Source organism: Podarcis muralis, chromosome 1 (genome assembly GCF_964188315.1).
Source record: "Podarcis muralis chromosome 1, rPodMur119.hap1.1, whole genome shotgun sequence".
In the NCBI taxonomy this organism is placed as follows: domain Eukaryota; kingdom Metazoa; phylum Chordata; class Lepidosauria; order Squamata; family Lacertidae; genus Podarcis; species Podarcis muralis.
In genome coordinates, this window is record NC_135655.1 from 6,512,373 (window position 1) to 6,534,962 (window position 22,590).

General features: G+C 49.6%; 1 protein-coding gene across 2 annotated transcripts in view; it reads left to right on the forward strand.

Moving 5' to 3' along the window:
* Positions 1–7,964: 7,964 nt before the first annotated feature.
* Positions 7,965–22,590, forward strand: part of SLC35F4 (solute carrier family 35 member F4) — a 133,815-nt gene continuing 119,189 nt past the window's right edge. For both annotated transcript variants that reach the window (XM_028728705.2, XM_028728960.2), the window contains exon 1: positions 7,965–8,304. In XM_028728705.2, coding sequence (XP_028584538.1) covers positions 8,202–8,304 — 103 coding nt within the window. In that variant the 5' untranslated portion in view covers positions 7,965–8,201. The remainder of the gene's footprint in view (positions 8,305–22,590) is intronic.

The following is a 22,590-nucleotide window of genomic DNA, read 5'->3' on the forward strand; positions in this document are numbered from 1 at the left end:
CCTACACCAGAAGGAGGTGGGTGGTGCTGTGGTCTAAACCACTGAGTCTCTTGGGCTTGCCAATCAGAAGGTTGGCGGTTCAAATCCCTGTGATGGAGTGAGCTCCCACTGCTCTGTCCCAGCTCCTGCCAACCTAGCAGTTTGAAAGCACACCAGTGCAAGTAGATAAATAGGTACCGCTGCAGCGGGAAGTTAAACAGCGTTTCCATGCAATCTGGTTTCCGTCACGGTGTCCCGTTGTGCCAGAAGCGGTTTATTCATGCTGGCCACAAGACCTGGAAAGCTGTCTGCAGACAAACACCTACAGCGGAAGGTCACAAACAGGACCCTGAGTACAGCAGCTCCCTCCCCAAAACGATGGTGCCAATGATTCTCTGTGTGAGTCTACGGAATGGCCTAGTATTGCTCAAAGGGGCATTATGGGGGGAAGGAATGGTGCCCCACTGCATGCCATATATTTTTGTTGTTGTTGTTTAGTCGTTTAGTCGTGTCCGACTCTTCGTGACCCCATAGACCAGAGCACGCCGGGCACTCCTGTCTTCCACTGCCTCCCCCAGTTTGGTCAAACTCATGTTGGTAGCTTTGAGAACACTGTCCCACCATCTCGTCCTCTGTCGTCCCCTTCTCCTTGTGCCCTCCATCTTTCCCAACATCAGGGTCTTTTCCAGGGAGTCTTCTCATGAGGTGGCCAAGGTCTTGGAGCCTCAGCTTCACGATCTGTCCTTCCAGGGAGCACTCTGGGCTGATTTCCTTAAGAATGGACAGGTTGGATCTTCTTGCAGTCCATGGGACTCTCCAGAGTCTCCTCCAGCACCATAATTCAAAAGCATCAATTCTTCGGCGATCAGCCTTCTTGATGGTCCAGCTCTCACTTCCGTTCATCACTACTGGGAAAACCAATTTGACCATCCCCAAATGGGCTACAAAATACCACCCTGAAAATTCTGAGGATGCCAAATTTGTCACCTGGCGGCCTGAGCGCCCATCCTTCACTTCTTCCCGCTACAAATACCCCGTTCATTTTGCCCACAAGATATAATGTTGTAACTCTCGGAAGATAACCTCTGAACAAAGAGAGGCTTGTCCAAACGCCCTTGGCAATTTTTACTCAAGTGACAGAATTGAGATATTATTGGATGGACTATGCATTGCCCTGAAGGACTTGGCGTCTCACTTTACCGCTCGATTTTTCTCAGGTATTTGACAGGTGCCTGTGTGCTTCAAAATATAGGGAGGACCCTGCCTTTTAAAGACAGTGCACAATGTTAATTACACGCCTTGTGGGCTGCTGTAGGTTAGTCCAGGGTTAGACTTTGGTAACGTGGCGCTCTGTGCGGGGAGAAATTTTGGCGCTCCCCTAAATATTTCTGATTTTGTATGCCCTCTTCCCTTCTGTGCATGCTCTCAAGTGTGCTACGCCATAGCTGTGGAAACTCAATTGCCCATCTCAACTGGGCCTGAGTAAAGGTAAAGGTAAAGGGACCCTTGACCATTAGGTCCAGTCGTGACCGACTCTGGGGTTGCGGCGCTCATCTCGCTTTACTGGCCGAGGGAACCGGTGTACAGCTTCCGGGTCATGTGTCCAGAATGACTAAGCCGCTTCTGGAGAACCAGAGCTTCTGGCAAACCAGAGCAGCGCACAGAAACACCATTTATCTTCCCGCTGGAGCGGTACCTATTTATCTACTTGCACGTTGACGTGCTTTCGAACTGCTAGGTTGGCAGGAGCTGGGACTGAGCAACAGGAGCTCACTCCGTCGCGGGGATTCGAACCTGAGTAGGTACCCGTATAAATATAGGGTTTTAAAATTATTATTATTATTATTATTATTATTATTATTATTATTATTATTATTATTTTGAGCTTCCTTAGCTCAGCACCCTGTGCGGGATAACTGCCTGCACCTCCCTAAATCTGGCACTGTCTAGCCTTTCCACTTACAACAATGGTGAGTATTTTTTTTCTAACCCGAGGGCCACATTTTCTACTGTGCAACCTTCCAGGGGCCACATGCAGTTGATGGGTGTGGCAATGAATATGCGTTTTACCTCTGCACAGTCGACTAGTATTTTGTGCACAGTTATCTATATCTTCCATCCAGCCAAGCAAGAGCAGTTGGGGAAACCCTGCCAGATGGCAGTGTATAAATAATACATTATTATTATTATTATTATTATTATTATTGGCAATACAAGAGTTCAAGGCATGGGCGCCAGCTCCATAGGGCTGAGCCCTTTTGGTCCCCCTTATATTTTGGGGGCTGGTGCTGGGACCCCCCAAAAAAGGTCCCAAAAGCACCGAGACTCCTTTTCCTCCTGCTGCTGCAGAAGAGGTTTGAAGTACCCTCCTGCCAGTGATGACACTAAGAGGAGGAGATGCCAGCCATTCACGCTGCACGGCCGCTGCGTTTGGCCCTTCCAGATGTCCTGACATCACATGCGCGGTGTCCCCCCAAAAAAATCACCCTCACAAGCTGGCACCTCTGGTTCAAGGGCGCATTCCAGTTAGGTAATATCGTGGATTGGTTGGATGCAGAGGAATGGTGGGGAAGAACCAGTGGGGAAGCCCCAGGGGAAGAAGGCTCAGAGCCCAGGTGGTGGTGGTGGGACAATGAAGAGAGGTCAGAGGGAGAAGATGGGGAGGAGGTGTCAGTAGCTGGAGAACTAACAGGCCTTAGTGAGCTGGAGGAGTCTGTGGCAGAGAGCAGTCCAGACTCAGAGGTAGAAGCTGAAGCAGGAGAAGAGGGAGGCCAAGAGGCAGAGATGAGTCAGGCTGGGGAAGAAGCCAAGGGCGTCCCCCTCTTGCTCTTATAAGTTATGGTTAACAGATTTTTTTCAGTGAATCCAGGGACACTTTTTTTTTGAAGCTGAGTAGCAACAGGGAGCCAGTAGGGGGGATGGTGAGGCAAAAGATCCTGGGCACAAGCACACATGCATATTGTATAAAGGTGCAACACCCTTCTTTCTGTTGGGATACTGCCAGGGAGACGGAGCCATCAGGCAGGCCCCAATCCTCTCCAGACGATCACCGGTCTCCTGTGGAACAGTGTTAGTCAATGAGCCTCAGGGATGTTCCAAGACTCGTGCACACCCTTTTCAGCAGTCTCCACAATGGAAGATTCAGACAGGAGAGCATATTTACAGCTTTATTCAACGTAGATCAGAACAAAGGAAAAACATGACTGCTTGCCTCTGTGTCCAGGAAAACAGCTGGAACAAAAACTATATACAAAACGGAAGTTCCCAGGCTTGTGATACACAACAATCATGCCTGACCATTTAAGGTGGAACGGAAATATCCTAACATCCTCCCCCTTTCCTGCGAAACATAAATGCTCAGAGTTTTTTTAAAAACTGGGCAACGGTGCTGTGCGCCCATGACTCCTGAGCCTTCCCCGATCTCCTTCCCCCTTCTCCCTTTGTTTTGACAGGAGAGGCTCAGGAGTCACGGGCGGGCGGCCGTTGCCCAGGAGGGGCCAGCCTGGTAGTGCAGTTGGCTCTGGCTGGCTTCAGGAGCTGCTCACTGCCTGCTGCCGTGGTGCAGGAAAAATGGCGGGTGCCACGGCAGTGAGCAGCTCCTGAAACCAGCCAGAGCCAACTGCGCTAACAGGCCGGCTCCGGGCTGCCGAGGCTGCCGCTGCCACATTTCCCGGAGACCGATTTGCAAATCTGGGGACATTCTGGGGACGGAATTTGTCCGGGGACAGATCTGCATATCCGGGGACTGTCCATGGGAACCGGGGACGTCTGGTAACCCTACTACAAGCTCCCTTCCCGCATGTCTCCCAGAACCAGAAGAGGTGTGAAAAGGGCAGAGGAGAGGTTGGCTTCATGCAGGCACAGTCTCTGATTGCTTGGAAGAAACCCGGGAAAGGAGGAGACATGGACAGCTCTGGGGAAGCACGGGCCTTTAGCCTTGGCAAGTGATTCATGGGGCAAGACCTACCGGGGTGAGCTGCTGCGCTCATTTGCCAAGTCTGTGCCGATCCTGTTCTCGCTGACAAAGAATTAACTCCAATGTGCCTGGTGGCGCTGTGGGTTAAACCACAGAGCCTAGGACTTGCTGATCAGAAGGTCGGCGGTTTGAATCCCCGCGACGGGGTGAGCTCCTGTTGCTCGGTCCCTGCTCCTGCCAACCTAGCAGTTCGAAAGCACGAAGTGCTAGTAGATAAATAGGTACCGCTCCGGCGGGAAGGTAAACGGTGTTTCCTTGCGCTGCTATGGTTTCGCCAGAAGCGGCTTAGTCCTGCTGGCCACATGACCCGGAAGCTGTACACCGGCTCCCTCGGCCAATAAAGCGAGATGAGCGCCGCAACCCCAGAGTCGGCCATGACTGGACCTAACGGTCAGGGGTCCCTTTACCTGTACCTTACACTCCTGTCAGGTAAGAACACTCAAGGATGGGGAGCAGAGGCAGTGAGAGGCGTGGCCTGGGGAAAGAGGGTGTGGCTAGGCAGGGTGTGTGTTCTGGGGATAGTCAGGAGAGCCAGAGAAAGAGGACTGGAGAATCCCCACCCCCCAACCGGCTTACAAAAATGTTGGTGCCTCGGGGGGGGGGGGGCTGAGTGCCTACGAGTTCCTTAGTGGAGGGAATTTTCCTCACCAGTCCAGCTGTGTGGTGGAATCTTGTGCACTCACTCTCCATCCGCCAGCCCCACAAAGAAAGCACAGACAATTGGGGAAGGAATTGAAAACAGAACTGTCAACATCACAATGCCATTGTACCAATCCATTATCTGACCGCAGATGGAACACCGTGCACCGTTCTGGTCGCCTCACCTCAAAAAGGATATTGCAGAGTTGGAAAAGCTTCAGAAAAGGACAACCAAAATGATCAAGGAGACAGAGCGACTCTCCGGTGAAGGAAGGTTGCAGTGTTTGGGACTTTTGTAGCTTAGAGAAAGTGAGAGGAAGAAGAGACATGAAATTTATGAAATTATGCCTGGCACAGAGGAAGTGAATAGAGACAAGTTGTTCTCCGTCTCTTGCAACTCTGGAACTCGTAGGCGAAGAAGATGAATATTAGAAGATTCAAAGGAGATTAAAGAAAGAACTTCTTCACACAGCACATAGTTAAAACTATGGGACTCACTGCCACAGTAACGGCCATCAACTTGGATGCCTTTCATGATTGGACAAATTTGTGGAGGGGAAAAAGGCTATCAAGCTCTACCAGTTGTCAGTGTTTAGACTTCATTTTTATAGATTTGCCTTGAGAGAGTCTTTAAACCTCTTTTGTTGACCACCGGCATTACGCTTTCCATTTATAAGTTCAGAATAGAGTAGTTGCTTTGGAAGATGATCATCAGGCATCTGCACAACATGACAAGTCCAACGAAGTTGATGTGGAGGAATCATTGCTTCGATACTGGTACATATGTGAGCATTTAGAGGGTAGCTAGAATCAGACATACAGATACGGAGTATCTAACTCAGGGGTCGGCAAAGTTATGGCTTGGGCCAGTTCACTGTCCCACAGACACCACAGTTGGCCAGTGTGTGTGTGCGCAAGCATGCACAAACACTATTTCTGGCGCTACTTCTGGCACAGAGGAGGCATGCGCAGCCGGCCAGCATCGTGGATGGTGGTCCCCTCTCTGCTCCACACCGGTTTAGCGCGGTGCATGGGAGCCAACCGAGTGGGCGCCGGGGGTCCATGGGCCAGTTAAATGACCTCCATGGGCTGCTTGTGGCCCATGGGCCTTAGGCTGCCGACCCCTGATCTACCTGTTCATATTTTCTGCCAATGAAACCTTGAGTGCCTGGTCAGATTCTAAGCCATATGAAATGTTTATTGCATATTTACAAAAGCAATGCACACAAGTTAATACATTAGCAGGAATTTTTTAAAAAACGCTTGTAATATTATAGACATTGTACAAAAATTGGAAGTAATCAGAGATAAAGACTTTATTGATGTGCATGAATGAAAATAATATAAAGTAACCAGGGGAAGGGATGGAGGGAATTCACGGGATTCAAGTGGATTCAATACTGATTGTGTATATAGTTGTTTTAAATGTTTTATTTCATGCTTTTTTAGTGCAATGTTTTTGTGAAAATTAATAATAATATTGTACAAGGAATTCTAAGCCATGCTGTCCGCAGTTTCAAATAATGTGTATATATTTGTTTAAAAAATGTGATCCTGCAAAAAGCAAAGAACAGAAGGAAGTCTCCTTAAAATAAATAATAAAAGTAGGCAGTGCATTGTAGGAATATAATGCCCAGTGTTGCTATTTTTACCGCACCTGCTCAAAGCTGAGATGGGTTAAAATAGAGGGTTTTAATGACCATTTGGCAACAGTGACCCGCTTTCCAATGGAGTAATTATACTCACGGTTGTACCTGGCTGGCCCACTGGGACTGTGAATGCTTGGGCTGACAGCTGTTTAGAGTCAGTGGGGCTGATCAGGGATACCAACTTGAACGAAATATAGTGGGGGCCCAGATAAACCCTGCCACACACAACTGATCACATGATGCAGGTGGCGCTGTGGTCTAAACCACTGAGCCTAGGGCTTGCCGATCGGAAGGTCAGGGGTTCGAATCCCCACGACGGGGTGAGCTCCCGTTGCTCGGTCCCTGCTCCTGCCAACCTAGCAGTTCGAAAGCACGTCAAAGTGCAAGTAGATAAATAGCTACCACTCTGGCGGGAAGGTAAACGGCGTTTCCGTGCGCTGCTCTGGTTCTCCAGAAGCGGCTTAGTCATGCTTGCCACATGACCCGGAAGCTGTACACTGGCTCCCTCGGCCAATAAAGCAAGATGAGCGCTGCAACCCCAGAGTCATTCGCAACTGGTCCTAACGGTCAGGGGTCCCTTTACCTTTATCTATAACACTTCAGAGTGTTCAGTGTGCTTCTTGCTGATCGGAAGGACAGCAGTTCGAATCCCCGCGATGGGGTGAGCTCCCGTTGCTCGGTCCCTGCTCCTGCCAACCTAGCAGTTTGAAAGCACACCAGTGCAAGTAGATAATAGGTCCCGTTCCAGCGGGAAGGTAAACAGCGTTTCTGTGTGCTGCTCTGGTTCGCCAGAAGTGGCTTAGGCACGCTGGCCGCATGACCCGGAAGCTGTCTATGGAAAAAACACCGGCTCCCTCGGCCTATAGAGCGAGATGAGCACCACAACTCCAGAGTCGTCTGTGACTGGACCTAACAGTCAGGGGTACCTTTACCTTTACCTTCAGGTAAGCCCCGCCCCACAGAATTGATCACATGATGCAGTGCACACACACCATTTGAGTGGGAGCACCCATCAACTTTGTGGGGCCCCTCAAATATTTTATTGTGGGGGCCGGAGCCCCCATACCCCCTAGGAGTCGGCTCCTTAGGTACGGATAATGTCAAAGGTTGCAGGTTTGATCCCCATACGGGACAGCTGCATATTCTCTGCATTGCAGGAGTTTAGACTGGATGACCGTTAACCCCCCCCAACCTCTTGAGCTCACGTCTACCCTCTCCTGTCTTTCCAAACTTTTGCTCCTCTCATGCTCTGGGCTTCAGTGAGGAGGCAGGATGCTAACGCCCCCCCCCAAAAGACGACACAGCACCCCGGTCCATTTGCTCCCCCCTCAATCCCCACCTCTAAAACCCACGTTTCTCTTCCCGCCCCCCCTTACCCAAAACTTGGCTCTCCTGATGCTCTTAAGGGGTCTTCAACGAGGAGGCAAAACACGACCCACAACACGTTCCCCCACCCCACCCCATCCTACCAAACTTTTGCTCGCTGCCGGTGCTTTGCAGCTGCGTTGTGGCTGTGTCCCACCCCCCACCCCCCAAAAAAGGGAGCAGGAATAGGAAGGGGGACTGGATAGCCCTGGGGGAAAGTGCGCAAAAACTTCTAGGTGGCTGGCGTGGGTGCGTAATGGGGTGGGGGGCGCATTTGGACGGAGGAGGAGGAGGAGGTTGGCTCAGCTGGCGAGAGGGAAGGAGGGAGGGAGGGGAGGGAGAAGTGGAAGGGGGGGGGGAGAAGAGAGAGAGGCTGCAGCCTCCGCGATCATGCGGAGGAGCCGCTCTTTGCACGGTGGAGAAGCAGCGATAGCAGCAGCAGCAGCAGCGCAGGCATCCCCGAGCGCAGACGGATCGCGCTCCCCCCGGGTCGTGTCCGCCTCCACCGCCGCCCCCCCGGCTCCCCCCTGCGCCGTCCCGGGCTGGCTCCGCCGCCGCTGTCCCCGGCTGAGCTGCCCCCGCAGCCGCTCTGCATGGACGTCAAGGCGGCGCCCAACGGGGTGGCCACCATCGAGGACCGGATCCTGCGCATCACCGGCTACTATGGATACTACCCGGGCTATTCCAGCCAGAAAAGTGAGCGCGAGCGCCGCGATCCGGGTGGGGGGGGAGGAGAGGGGGGGGGAAAGGATCTTGGAAGGGGGTGGTGGTATTTCGAAATATTATTTTTTTGGAGAGGGGGGTCTGTTTCTCCGGCGGGGGGGGGGAGAGAAAACTGCAGAGAAGTACCGTAAGTGACTCCTTTGTGGGGGTGTCGGGATGCGGGGGGGGGGGGTAGAGAACAAGTCAGCATCCCTCCATCTCTTACGTTGACACGCTCCCCCCACCCCTTTTGCAGCTGGAAAGTGGGAGGGGGGAGAGGAAAAAGTGTGATGGATTCTGGGGAGGGGGCGGTGGAGAGGGGAAAGTGGGGGGGGGGGCTGGTCTGTGTCTTCCTTGCTGGGGGGGGGGGTATCCTCTCCAGACCCCTTTTGCATTTTAAGCCGCTTGGTGATGCGTTGTGGAGGGTGGTTGTTGCAAAATTGTGCACAGTTTTTTTTTTTTTTAAAGGTTGTATTTGGAGTGTGTGTGTGTGCGTAAAAGCACGAAGGAGCCTGCAGTGCGTGTGTGTTTGTGCACGTGTGAAAGAGGTTTGCTGCTGCTGCTGGCTAGCGTCCGCGCGGCAGCTCTTGAGGACTTGCCGCATCAAGTGTCGAGGGGCACGTGGGAACGGGCTGCCCGCGGCATGGGGCTGCAGTAATCGTGCGGGGAGGTCGACCCTGCTGCACGTGTGAAGAGGGAGGCACAGATTGCGGCTGTGGAGGTTCTCCTGAGAGGTGGCGGACACGACAGAGGTGCTTAAAGTGGTGCCTTGGGTGGAGAAACCAGGGGGGGGGGGCACTTCTTTGCACATAAGGAGCTTGTGGGACTCACCGCCACATGATCCGCGGACAGGTTATCAGCCCAGAGGGATTTTGAAAGGGTTTTGGCCCCAGCCATGGCTGGTGTTCGGGATGGTGAAATTCAGAGGTAGAAAGTGCTCTGAAAGCCCCGTTCTTTGCACTGATTTTAGCATACTTAAGCCTGCAGTCTTTTGTCGGCTTACCTGGGAGTAAGCTCCATTGTAGCCAAGCAGATATGTGCAGAATTGCATTGTGAAGATGGTCTTGGATTACGGCCAAGCTATTTGGAAGAAACACCCCGCAATTCCACATTCTGCAGCGGTGCAACTTTCCTGGAAAAGTTTCAAGATTTTTATTTATTTTAAATATGTATAAACCTCTTTAGTAGAAAGCCAAAAGTGCCTGAGCTTGTGTATTAATAGGGCCCATGATTATTATTATTATTGTTTGGTGGAATAACAGCAATAATAATTTGCCACCTACAAATAAACACGAGCAGCATTATCTTTTATCATCTGAAGCTACTGGGGATCTGTCACCGCTTTGATTCGCAGTCCAGAAAGGGACCGCTTGCATTTATTAGAGCTCAACATGATCCGTAGAGGGGGGCCAATATTCAAGTTTTTACGGGCAACTTTTATAACCTTTCATCCACCTGCAGTGAGGAGTGCGGCTTGTTTTGTGCAGAATGGAAAGGATTTTGTCTCTGCTAAGAAAACCACATGCCAGCGCTTTGCCATTGGAACGATAAGATGAACGTTCATTTGTCTAATTTGTCTTGGCTTCTCTGTCTTAATTCACTGTAGTGGAAATTCAGATGCAGTTCTTTGGCTTTTTGCTACTTCTTCTTTTTTGCAATTCTGGCAGAAAGCATGAAATGGCACACTATGGGTGTTAAAAAGGCATTTTAAGGGTGGCTGTGCAACCTGAAGTTCTTAAATCACACGTGGAACCACGGCAGTGGCGAAAGTGAGCAGAAAGACTGCTACAGTTTGTGGTGTCCTGGGAATAGCATCATAAGATATTGGATGTTTCCATTACAGTGGTACCTCGGGTTAAGTACTTAATTCCTTCCAGAGGTCCGTACTTAACCTGAAACTGTTCTTAACATGAAGCACCACTTTAGCTAATGGGGCCTCCTGCTGCCGCTGCACCGCTGGAGCACGATTTCTGTTCTCTTCCTGAAGCAAAGTTCTTAACCTGAGGTAGTATTTCTCTGAGTTAACCTGAGGTAGTATTTCTCTGAGTTAGCAGAGCCTGTAACCTGAAGCGTATGTAACCTGAAGCGTATGTAACCTGAAGCGTATATAACCCGAGGAACCACTAGTTTTGGACTAGGCTTCCCAAAACACTACTTGGGCAGTGATTCATTTTTTAAAAAAGGAGGGGGTGCTGGAATGATTCACAACTGGAGTCCTTAATTGTGCTATGATTCTATGATTAGGGACCCTGAGGGTCATCTAGTTCAACCTCTTGCAGTACATGAATCTCAATGGTTCAGTGGTAGAGCATCTACAGTCCCAAGCGTCTCCTTGTAGGGCTCAAGGAGCTGCCTGTCTGAAATGGCAGGGAGCTGCTGCCAGCCAGTGTAGAGAATATGGAGCTAGATGGACCAGTGGTCTGACTCAGGAAGTATAAGCCAGTACCCTCTGTTCCTAAGGAGCACAGAAGGTAAAGGTAAAGGGACCCCTGACTATTGGCTCCAGTAGTGGCCGACTCTGGGGTTGCGGCGCTCATCTCACTTTATTGGCTGAGCGAGCCGGCGTACAGCTTCTGGGTCATGCGGCCAGCATGACTAAGCCGCTTCTGGCGAACCAGAGCAGCGCACCGAAACGCCGTTTACCTTCCTGCCAGAGTGGTACCTATTTATCTACTTGCACTTTGACGTGCTTTCGAACTGCTAGGTTGGCAGGAGTGGGGACCGAGCAACGGGAGCTCACCTAGTCGCGGGGATTCAAACCGGTGACCTTCTGATCGGCAAGTCCTAGGCTCTGTGGTTTAACCCACAGCGCCACCCGTGTCCCAAGAAGCACAGAAGAGGAACGGTTAAATAATCCAATCTGGGGGACTGGATTTCCTCGGCCAAGCTCTTGCTGCCGATGATGTCGTTGCAGCTAGGAAGTGATGCAAAACATACTCCTTCTTCCTGATTGGGTATTGTTGTTGTTGTTGTTTAGTTGTTTAGTCATGTCCGACTCTTCGTGACCCCATGGACCACAGCACGCTAGGCACTCCTGTCTTCCGCTGCCTCCCGCAGTTTGGTCAAACTCATGCTGGTAGCTTCGAGAACACTGTCCCACCATCTCGTCCTCTGCCGTCCCCTTCTCCTTGCGCCCTCCATCTTTCCCAACATCAGGGTCTTTTCCAGGGAGTCGTCTCTTCTCATGAGGTGGCCAAAGTATTGGAGCCTCAGCTTCAGGATCTGTCCTTCCAGTGAGCACTCAGGGCTGATTTCCTTCAAAATGGATAGGTTTGATCTTCTTGCAGTCCATGGGACTCTCAAGAGTCTCCTCCAGCACCAGAATTCAAAAGCATCAATTTTCGGCGATCAGCCTTCTTTATGGTCCAGCTCTCACTTCCATACATCACTCCTGGGAAAACCATAGCTTTAACTATACGGGCCTTTGTTGGCAAGGTGATGCTTTTTAAGATATTAAATGTTGGTTTCCCTGATTTCTGATTCTTCTGGTAATTTTTGCTATTTCGGCATAATCTGCCAACTTAAATCCGCCCTTGGTCTCTGGTGGCCAAGAGGTCTACAGATGGCTTTGAGTCCTGGCGGCTTATATCTCCCTCCTCAGTTGGAGGCAGCGATGCTTTTGGGTACCAGTTGCTGGAAACCGCAGGAGGTGAGGGTTGCTCTTGGGCTTGGATCCTGCATCTGGTTGGCCACTGTGAGAAGAGGATCCTGGACTCGGTGGGCCACCGGCCTGATCCTGCAGCTGCTTCAAGGGAGCAGGGCGCCGCATTACCTTGGAGTCATCTGTGTTGTCTTCTTTTGGCCCTCGTATTTACAGGACCGCCTCTCCTGGTCTGCCCCACAGATGACCTTAAGATCCATGAATAATCATAGTTTAGAGGTCCCGGGCCCTAAGGAAGTCAGATTATCCCCCACCAGGGCCAGGGGCTTCTCAGTGATGGCTCCGACCTGGTGGAATGCTCTGTCCCATGAGACCAGGGCCCTGCAGGATTTAACTTCCTTCCGCAGGGCCTGTAAGACAGAGCTATTCCGCCTGGCTTTCAATTTTAACTTAGCCTGATCTTTTATTCCCCTTCCTTCCCTCCCCCACCCCTTTTTATGAAGATTACCCGCTCTGGGATCCCACAGCTAATTCTCCCCTGGTCTCCTCACTGGCCCAAATAGGACTAATTTAGCTAGCTAGCCCTGGTGATCACCTAATATTTATTAGATGGATTTCCCCCCTAAATTGATTTTTGATTTTATTGTTATTCATGTTTTATACCGTATTTTATGCTTTTTTTTGTAGCATTAATTAAGTATTTTAAATTTGTTGTTAGCCCTCCTGAACCCGGTTTTCTGAACCGGGAAGGGCGGGGTATAAATAAAAAATTATTATTATTATTATTATTATTATTATTATTATTATTATTATTATTATTTTGCATGGGGTCTGGGGGAAGTGACTTCTCATTACTGCAAGCTCTGAGCAGGGTGTGGGTGTGGATGTTATCCATCTGGGACCCCCTACATGATTACAGCATTTGAGACCTGGCACCTTTGAGCAGAGCCCCCCCCCCCATAAAATATATATGGGTGGGAGTTGGATATGGCTCCTGAACAGGTCTCAGATCACCTTTACAGCCCGTGGCTTCCCTTGAATCACCCTGGGAACCTTAGTTTGTTAAGGATGCTGCCAATTGCACCTCTGCCGGGCGTGGTGAACTACAATTCCCAGGATTCCTTAGGGGGAAGCTTAAAACGTCTTGCAATTGTATCGCGTGGATGTGGCCAGCAGTCTCTTCATATGTTCTTAAATACCCTTTATTCATCACTGTGTTATAACGTCAAAAGGTTGGACGTATTTGTGGGGGTTGGACTAAATGTCCTCCCGGGGTCCGTTCCAAGTTGGTGGCCCTCTGGATTCTGGAAGAGAGAAAGAGAAAGATTCTGGAAAAGTGAAAGAGGATCTTCCTCAATGGATGTGGCCTGGCATATTCCCTTGCTTGGTAAATTAGAGGTGATGGGTTGCCATGGGAACCAAATAATAGGCTGATGGCCCTTAATGGTTGGCCTTATAAATGGTGGGCAGATGGGCGACTGGGATGCTTCTACCCCTTGCTAAGGAATGTGGTAACCCAACTGTCTGTGAGGAAAGGGCAGCCTTCAGTTGGTGACAGGCTGAGGGCAGAGGCATCCCAGGCTTAAGCCAGATGTGCCCTCGAAGGCATAGCAACTGGGGACGGATCCTGCTTTTCCTCCTGATTCTCACTGCCAGATGTCAACCTGCTTGCACTGTGGCCTCATAGGAAAGCCCCTTACGCAGACCCTTGGTTCATCTACTTCAGTATTGTCTGCTCTGACTGGCAGAAGCTGTCTAGGGTTTCAGATGGGGAGCGTTTCCAGCCCTAACTGGGGCTAACTGGGGCTACCTTTGAAGGTGACCCGGAAACTGCAATTAATCCAGAATGCGGCAGCTAGACTGGTGACTGGAAGCAGCCGCCGGGACCACATAATACCAGTCCTGAGAGATCTGCATTGGCTCCCAGTACATTTCCGAGCACAATTCAAAGTGTTGTTGCTGACCTTTAAAGCCCCAAACGGCCTCGGCCCAGTATACCTGAAGGAGAGTCTCCACCCCCATCGTTCTGCCCGGACACTGAGGTCCAGCTCCGAGGGCCTTCTGGGGGTTCCCTCATTGCGAGAAGCAAAGCTACAGGGAACCAGGCAGAGGGCCTTCTCGGTAGTGGCGCCCGCCCTGTGGAACGCCCTCCTATCAGATGTCAAAGAGATAATCAACTACCTGACATTCAGAAGACATCTTAAGGCAGCCCTGTTTAGGGAAGCTTTTAATATTTAGCGCTGTATTGTTTTTAATACTTGATTGGGAGCTGCCCAGAGTGGCTGGGGAAACTCAGCCAGATGGGCAGGGTATAAATAAATTATTATTATTATTACTGCTGACATTTGAACCCGGGACCTGCTGCATGCAAAGCTGACAGCTCATTCCCTTAACCAGGAGCCTTGAGGGGCAGCCATGGGATCTCTCCCCTGAATCTCTTCTCTCTATGGGGCGGACAGGGTGTCCCTATGGCTCAGTAAGCGCTGCATCTCTGGCAGAGTCATGGGGTGTGTGTGTGTGTGTGTGTGTGTGTGTTGACAGTGTATGAACTTAACACGGCTTCGTTCATTTTTGGCTGCTGTTTTGTTAACGTTGTTTATTTTGTTTTATAGATTTCAGGTGTTCTATTGATTCGTTAATCATATAAAACAACTCTTGCTTCAATTGTGACGTTTCGCTTATTTTGTACTTGTTGCCTTGCGAACGGTGTTCTCTAATAGTTTACTGATGGCCTGTTGATTCTTCACTGTGATTTATGCTGTATCTCTGATGTTCTGTTATTGTGCCACCAAGTTGTCATTATTTATTGTTTGTCGGCCGCTTTGGGAATCATTTGAATTGCAGCATAGAAATATAAGCAATCAGTCGAATCAATTAATCACTGGGGCAGGTCTAATGATGGTGTGACAATGCAGCGGCTCAGGGGTGTAGAAGAAAAACACACTGCGCATGCTCAGAGGCCTATTGAGTCTAGGACTTGGTTGCCAGCCATGGCCAGCCAGACTCCTATAGGGTGTTAAGGCAAAAGACCCTTTACTGTACCTTGTCTAGAGGAGGATTGCAGGTGTTTTTGGACTCCAACGCCCATCAGCTCCAGCCAGCATGTCCAATAGTGAAGGATGATGGGAGTTGTAGTCCAGCATCGTCTGGCCTGAGGAATAACAACACATATTCTTTGTTCCGGAAAAGCTGTAGCTGTAAAGAAGATTCTTTGTTTGTTTGCATTTATATCCCACCTTTTTATATCCCACCTAATCCAGAATGCGGCAGCTAGACTGGTGACTAGGAGTGGCCACCGGGACCACATAACACCAGTTCTGAGAGATCTGCATTGGCTCCCAGTACATTTCTGAGCACAATTCAAAGTGTTGGTGTTGACCTTTAAAGCCCTAAACGATCTCGGTCCAGTATACCTGAAGGAGCGTCTCCACCCCCATCGTTCTGCCCGGACACTCAGGTCCAGAGCCAAGGGCCTTCTGGCAGTTCCCTCACTGCGAGAAGTGAGGTTACAGGGAACCAGACAGAGGGCCTTCTCGGTAGTGGCACCTGCCCTGTGGAACGCACTCCCACCAGATGTGAAGGGAATAAGCAGCTATTTTCTCTTTAAAAGACAACTGAAGGCATCCCTCTTTAGGGAAGTTTTTAATGTCTGATGCTGTATTGTTTTTAATATTCAGTTGGAAGCTGCCCAGAGTGGCTGGGGAAACCCAGCCAGATGGGCGGGGTATAAATAAATAAATAAATAATAATAATTTTCTCCAAGGAGCTCAAATTGGCACCTGTGCTTCTTCACCTCCCACACAACATCCCTGCGAGGCAGGTTTGGCCAAGAGGCCGTGACTGCCCCAATGTCACCTAGTGAACTTTGTGGCCAACTGGGGATTTGAACCCTGGTCTGTAACCACTGTGCAACCCTGTTACCCACTGGGAAGGTCTTGGATTCCAATCTCCAGGGCTAGGAAAGACTCCTGCATAAAACCTTTGAAAGTTGCCACCTGTCCGTGTACGGATGGTACTGAACTCTGCAGACAATGGCCTGGCTTTGTCCTATAATGGACCTTTCCTGTGGTCCTGTGTGCGAAAAGATTCTTTCCTGGACACCCTATGATCCTCAAGTGTGCCGTTTACATTTTTCCTTCCAGTGTGTAAACTAGGCAGTGTGGGATCGAACCGTTTCCTTCTGTGCTGCCTTAACGGAGAACTTCTCTGGTGAAAGAAATTTCGCTTTAAAGAGCTGAGCTGCAAGCGAGCCGCCCTTGCTGGAATAGAACATTTCTGCGTTGGATCGTTTCAATTAGAAACTCTTTGTTTCTTTAAGCTGTAAGACAGCCTGCTCGCCCCAAGCAGAAGTGATTCATGTTTATACATGGATGGGAAATGACCCATCACGGTTTTTACTGTTTTTGGCATAATTTCTCTATTTGGCATGGCCTGAGGTGGCTGTGGACAAGACACTTTTAAAAGGCAGTGATTTAAGGAATGTCCAAGGTGAAAATTCAGACAGAGCTGCAATAGGGAATGCAAAAGATAATCCATAGGTTTGTGGGGATAGGGAAGCTGTGTATCTATAGGTTGGGAGCCGGGGGAACGGTGGCTCCCCTGTTGCTTGGGGACTGGGGAACTGCAAAAAGACCAGTTCCTGCGTCCCCACTTTTCAGAAAGCGGGTGTTTAGAAAGAAGGAGAGAGGGGGATGCTGAAATCCACTTTCCAGATGAGCAATGCAGCTAGCAGTAAATTAAGAAAAGGACGATGCACGACACTCCCTCCTAAGCCTTTTGCTCGTGATGAAAGTAAAGAGAATCTGGCATCGAACAACTGTGCTCTTAATGCAGCAAACTGGCAAAGACGATTATGTAAGACAATTGTTTGTAGGGCGCGTCTGACGGCCTTCGCTGATTTGTCTCCTGCCAGCTGTGAGCTTTTGAAGAGGATACTTGAGGCAAAGAGAGAGGATAATTCTTCGGAACGGATGTGCACAAAAGGAGAACAATGTTTCTGTCGTGCGACAAGCAGCGTTCAGAAATGGGCAGAACCTCCCTCTCTCTGTGGCTCCCGCCCCCCAGTTACCTGCCCACTACCAGGATTTTTGTTTGTCGCTTGTTGTTGTTTAGTCGTGTCCGACTCTTCGTGACCCCATGGACCAGAGCATGCCAGGCCCTCCTGTCTTCCACTGCCTCCCGCAGTTTGGTCAAACACATGTTGGTAGCTTCGAGAACACTATCCAACCATCTTGTCCTCTGTCGTCCCCTTCTCCTTGTGCCCTCCATCTTTCCCAACATCAGGGTCTTTTCCAGGGAGTCTTCTCTTCTCATGAGGTGGCCAAAGTATTGGAGCCTCAGCTTCACGATCTGTCCTTCCAGTGAGCAATCAGGGCTGATTTCCTTCAGAATGGAAAGGTTTGATCTTGTCTGTTGCTAAACTTCTTTAAAAAGGTAAAGGGACCCCTGACCATTAGGTCCAGTCGTGACCGACTCTGGGGTTGCGGCGCTCATCTCGCTTTATTGGCCGAGGGAGCCGGCGTACAGCTTCCGGGTCATGTGGCCAGCATGACTAAGCCGCTTCTGGCGAACTAGAGCAGCACACGGAAATGCCGTTTACCTTCCCGCTAGAACGGTTCCTATTTATCTACTTGCACTTAAGAGTGCTTTCGAACTGCTAGGTTGGCAGGAGCAGGGACCGAGCAAAGGGAGCTCACCCCGTCGCGGAGATTCGAACCGCCGACCTTCTGATCGGCAGGCCCTAGGCTCTGTGGTTTAACCCACAGCGCCACCCGCGTCCTAAAACTTAAAACCTAAACTTCTTTAGTTCCTATAAACTTCTCTCAACAGCGTTAGAAATTAGCCAGGTGCGTTTTGCGACTGGCGTGGGCCAATGGCGACCACGTGGAGATCTCTGGATGCTAGGATGGCGACTGACATCTCCACCTGGCTGGCCCCTCCAGCTTCTTAAGCAGGTCAGCAGATTAGCTGATTTATGGCACCTTTTCCTCTAAGGAGTGCATTGTTCACCCCCGCTTCTCCGTTAGTCCCTACAACGACCCTATGAGGTAGGTTACGAGGCTGCGACTTGACTCCGAGGTCACCCAGTGAGCTTCATGACTAAGTGGGGATTTGAACACTCATCTCCCAAATCCTAGTTTGGTGCTCTGACCACTACACCACACTATCTTCCTAGAGTACTTCTGCTATGGGACGGCTCTATAAATTAAGCAGGTAAATAAATATAGGTAAAGGTAAAGGGACCCCTGACCATTAGGTTCAATCGTGGCCGACTCTGGGGTTGTGGTGCTCATCTCGCTTTATTGGCTGAGGGAGCCGGCATACAGTTTCCGGGTCATGTGGCCAGCATGACTAAGCCGCTTCTGACAAACCAGAGCAGTGCACGGAAACGCCGTTTACCTTCCCGCCGGAGCGGTACCTATTTATCTACTTGCACTTTGACGTGCTTTCGAACTGCTAGGTTGGCAGGAGCAGGGACCGAGCAACGGGAGCTCACCCCGTTGCGGGGATTTGAACTGCTGACCTTCTGATCGGCAAGCCCAAGGCTCAGTGGTTTAACCCACAGCGCCACCCGCGTCCCGTAAATAAATAAATATAGGGAGAGCCAAATGTCACTTAGAGAAGGATCTGAACTATTTGCCTTGAAGCTGGAATCTGTTTTATTCTGGATTCTTTTATTGGATGTTTAATGCGTTGCAAACCGTTTTGAGCCCCCCTCCCCTAAAACATAAAGCAGTATAGAAATGAAATGGATAAGAATTAATAATAATAATAATAATAATAATAATAATAATAATAATAATAATAAATTCCATTGCAAAAAAAGGGGCCTAGATATTGCATTGTGGCAACCACAACCTAGGTTCAAGGTGCCATTAGGCAATTATAGCTTAAATATCTGAGTTTCTGTCACTGCTCAGAGGCACCTCAGAGTCGTTTGTTTCCTTCGTAGGCTTTGGTGAGAAGGTTTTTGGAGGCCCAAACCCCCCCTTGAACCTGCATTTTTCTGTAACGCTGTCAAGATTTACAGACCTGCCAGAGTGCTTTATCCAAAGATCCGTCGCAGAGAAATAAGCAATGAATAATCTGAAACATCTTTTGGCACCAGCTAGCATCCTGTTTTTAGATACCGCAAGTCAGATTTCAGGTTACATATTGAAATGGCAGAGAAGAGGTCTCAAGGAGCAAACAATAATCTCGCAGAACAAACACAAATAAAAAGCGTCTGCTTTTGGGAAGTCGACGTCCCAATTTGTCGCATTGAAAATGTCAGCTTTTCCATTCCTGTGTGACATGCTAATCTTTTTTCTCAGCCTGTCATTCCGGGAGGTAGGGGAGTCTGTCAGTTCTAGAGCATCCACTTTAGAGGCAGAAAGACCCCGTCTCAAATCCTAGAGAGCTGAGCTGCTGCCTGTCCGTGTGGGCAGTAAAGGGCTAGATGGACCAGTGGTTTGACTTGGTGTGCATCCATTTCTGATGTTCTTCTGCTAAACAGTTTCCTGTGTTCCAAAGCTTCACAATCCTGGAATAAGAGGAAGGGGTCTTTTTATGGATCCGGAATTGGTTAATTAATAATAATAACAATAATTTATTACAGTGGTACCTCGGATAAAGTACTTAATTCGTTCCGGAGGTCTGTTCTTAACCTGAAACTGTTCTTAACCTGAAGCACCACTTTAGCTAATGTGGCCTCCTGCTGCCGCAGCACGATTTCTGTTCTCATCCTGAAGCAAAGTTCTTAACCCGAGGTACTATTTCTGGGTTAGCAGAGTCTGTAACCTGAAGCGTATGTAACCTGAAGTGTATGTAACCCGAGGTACCACTGTATTTATACCCCGCCAATCTGGCTGGGTTTCCCCAGCCACTCTGGGCGGCTTCCAACACAATATTAAAATACAGTAATGCATCAAACATTAAAAGCTTCCCTAAACAGGGCTGCCTTCAGATGTCATCTAAAAGTCTGGTAGTTGTTTTCTTTGACATCTGGTGGGAGGGCGTTCCACAGGGTGGGTGCCACTACCAAGAAGGCCCTCTGCCTGATTCTCTGTAACTTGGCTTCCTGCAGTGAGGGAACTGCCAGAAGGCCCTCGGTGTTGGACCTCAGGTAGAACGATGGGGGTGGAGATGCTCTTTCAGATATACTGGACCGAGGCCGTTAGCAGAGAGTAGGAAAAAATGGATAGTTCTCCCAATGGAGGGAAGCAGAAAGTGGTGATTCCCCAAGGATCAGTATTGGGACCTGTACTTCATAGCTCTTTCACAAAGTATCTAGAAAAATTCCTTCCAGTAGCACCTTAAAGACCAACTAAGTTAGTTCTTGGTATGAGCTTTCGTGTGCATGCACACTTCTTCATAATAGGAAAGTTGTTTTTTTTTTTGACTATGACAGACCAACACGGCTACCTATCTGTAAAAGTATCTAGAGTTAGAGATAGCCAAGTTTGCTGATGCTACTAAATGGTCCAGGGTCATTAAAACAAAAGGATGGCGAAGAGGTTCAAAAGGAACTCTCAAAACTGAGTGGATTGGCAGGGAAGTGCTGAATGCAAGTCAATGTAAATGGGTCTGTAGGGATGGAAGATGGAGCAAGCTGCTCCGGAAGGTAGGACCCGAATCAATGGCTTCAAGTTACAAGAAAGGAGATTCTGGATGAAATACCAGGACAAACTTTCTGACTATAAGAGCTGTTTGACTATGGGATGGAAGGCGATGGGTTCTCCTTGCTTGGAGATGTTTAAGCAGAGTTTGGATGGCCACCTGTCATGGATGCTTTAGTTGAGATTCCTACATTGAAGGGGGTTGGACTAGATGACCCATGGGGTCCCTTCCAACTCTGTGGTTCTATGCTTTTGGGCTTCCCTGAAGAGGCATCTGTGTGCTGGGCCCAGGGGTAACCCGTGAAATGCGGTCCAGGTCCAGTCCCAAATTCAAGGATTCCGCGAGGAGTCAGTCCGACAGGGCCAAGGCAGGACACGAGGCAGGAAACCAGGCAAGGACAAGTACAGGATCTCAGGCAGGATCTGGCATACAGCAACCTTGCTCCTGTAACCTGGGGTGGGTTCCAGCAGCCTTTTCTCTCTGTCAGGGTAATGGCCAGTCCTGATCCTCGGCGACTCACCTCCCTGTCTCGCCCGAAGGCGAGCACTCCTCCTGCGAGTACTCAAGTCCCTCCTTCTCTCAGACCTCAGTCTCTGCAGCTCAGGTGACGTTGGTGGGTTACTAGACCCAGAGGCCACCTCAGCCTCCCCTGACCAAACCGGTAGTGGAGCAGCTGTAAGTGATGGCTCAGCTGGAGGCAACGAGGTCATCCCCGCATCTGGAGCCAGGGCAGGCTCAGGCCCCTGACTCGGCCCAGCTGGTGCTTGTTGCAGGGGAACCTGTGCAGACTGGGACTCTTCAGGATCAGGCCCCAGACTTGGTTCAGATGTTGCCTGAGGCAAAGGATCTGGTGCAGACTGAGACTCCTCTGGTTCCCAGTCCGAGTCCCAGGCCATCACAATCTGGTTGGCCACCACAAAAGCAGGAATCCACCTCAGATGGCCCCTTTGCCTGATCTAGCAGGGCTTTGCTTACCTTCTCAGTGGGATGTTGTCTTTTCGGCATGGACGGAAAACGTTTATGTTTCTTCGGGTTGTGGACAGCATTTTAATGTGGTGATTTTATCCTGTTTTTCTCCTCTGCGACATCTACTCTCCATCAGGGAAACCCCCCTCCCCCAAAATGCATCTGAAAAGCTGTTTGGTTAGAAACTAGCAAATTATTTCTGTTTGGTAAGAAACTAGCAAATTATTTCATGAGGAAGCGAGGACTTTCTTATTCCAACAGACTAACTGCTTTTGATTTTGGGGCTGGTGCTATGTTTTTATTGTTAATTTGTTGTTGTTTAGTCGTTTAGTTGTGTCTGACTCTTCGTGACCCCATGGACGCCAGGCACTCCTGTCTTCCACTGCCTCCCGCAGTTTGGTCAAACTCATGTTGGTAGCTTAGAGAACACTGTCCAACCATCTCGTCCTCTGTCGTCCCCTTCTCCTTGTGCCCTCCATCTTCCCCAACATCAGGGTCTTTTCCAGGGAGTCTTCTCTTCTCATGAGGTGGCCAAAGTATTGGAGCCTCAGCTTCAGGATCTGTCCTTCCAGTGAGCACTCAGGGCTGATTTCCTTCAGAATGGAGAGGTTTGATCTTCTTGCAGTCCATGGGACTCTCAAGAGTCTCCTCCAGCACCAGAATTCAAAAGCATCCATTCTTCAGCGATCAGCCTTCTTTATGGTCCAGCTTTCACTTCCATACATCACTTTCACTTCCATACATTATTGTTAATTAGGTGTGTGTTTTTAATAGAACTTACAGTTTTTAGTTCTACTGATGTTTCACTGTTTTTGAATGAATAAAAAAACAGTAAGTTTCTAACTGTTCTCATTTTATCTGTAAGCCGCCTGGAGTCCCTGTCAGGAAAAATGGCGGAATATAAATAAATAGATGAAGAAGAAATCTTGTTTCAAGGACCTGAAAACTGCACATTAACTGTGAGCAGGAACACACAAGTCTTTCAGTTGCATCCAATGGTGCAATGGGACTTTGTCCTCCTCTCGCCTCTCTGCCCCCCCAACCTGCTCCCGAGGGTCCATCAATCCTCAGAAGCAGATTTCAGGGTGCACACATGGGGGGCGGGGGGGGGCTGC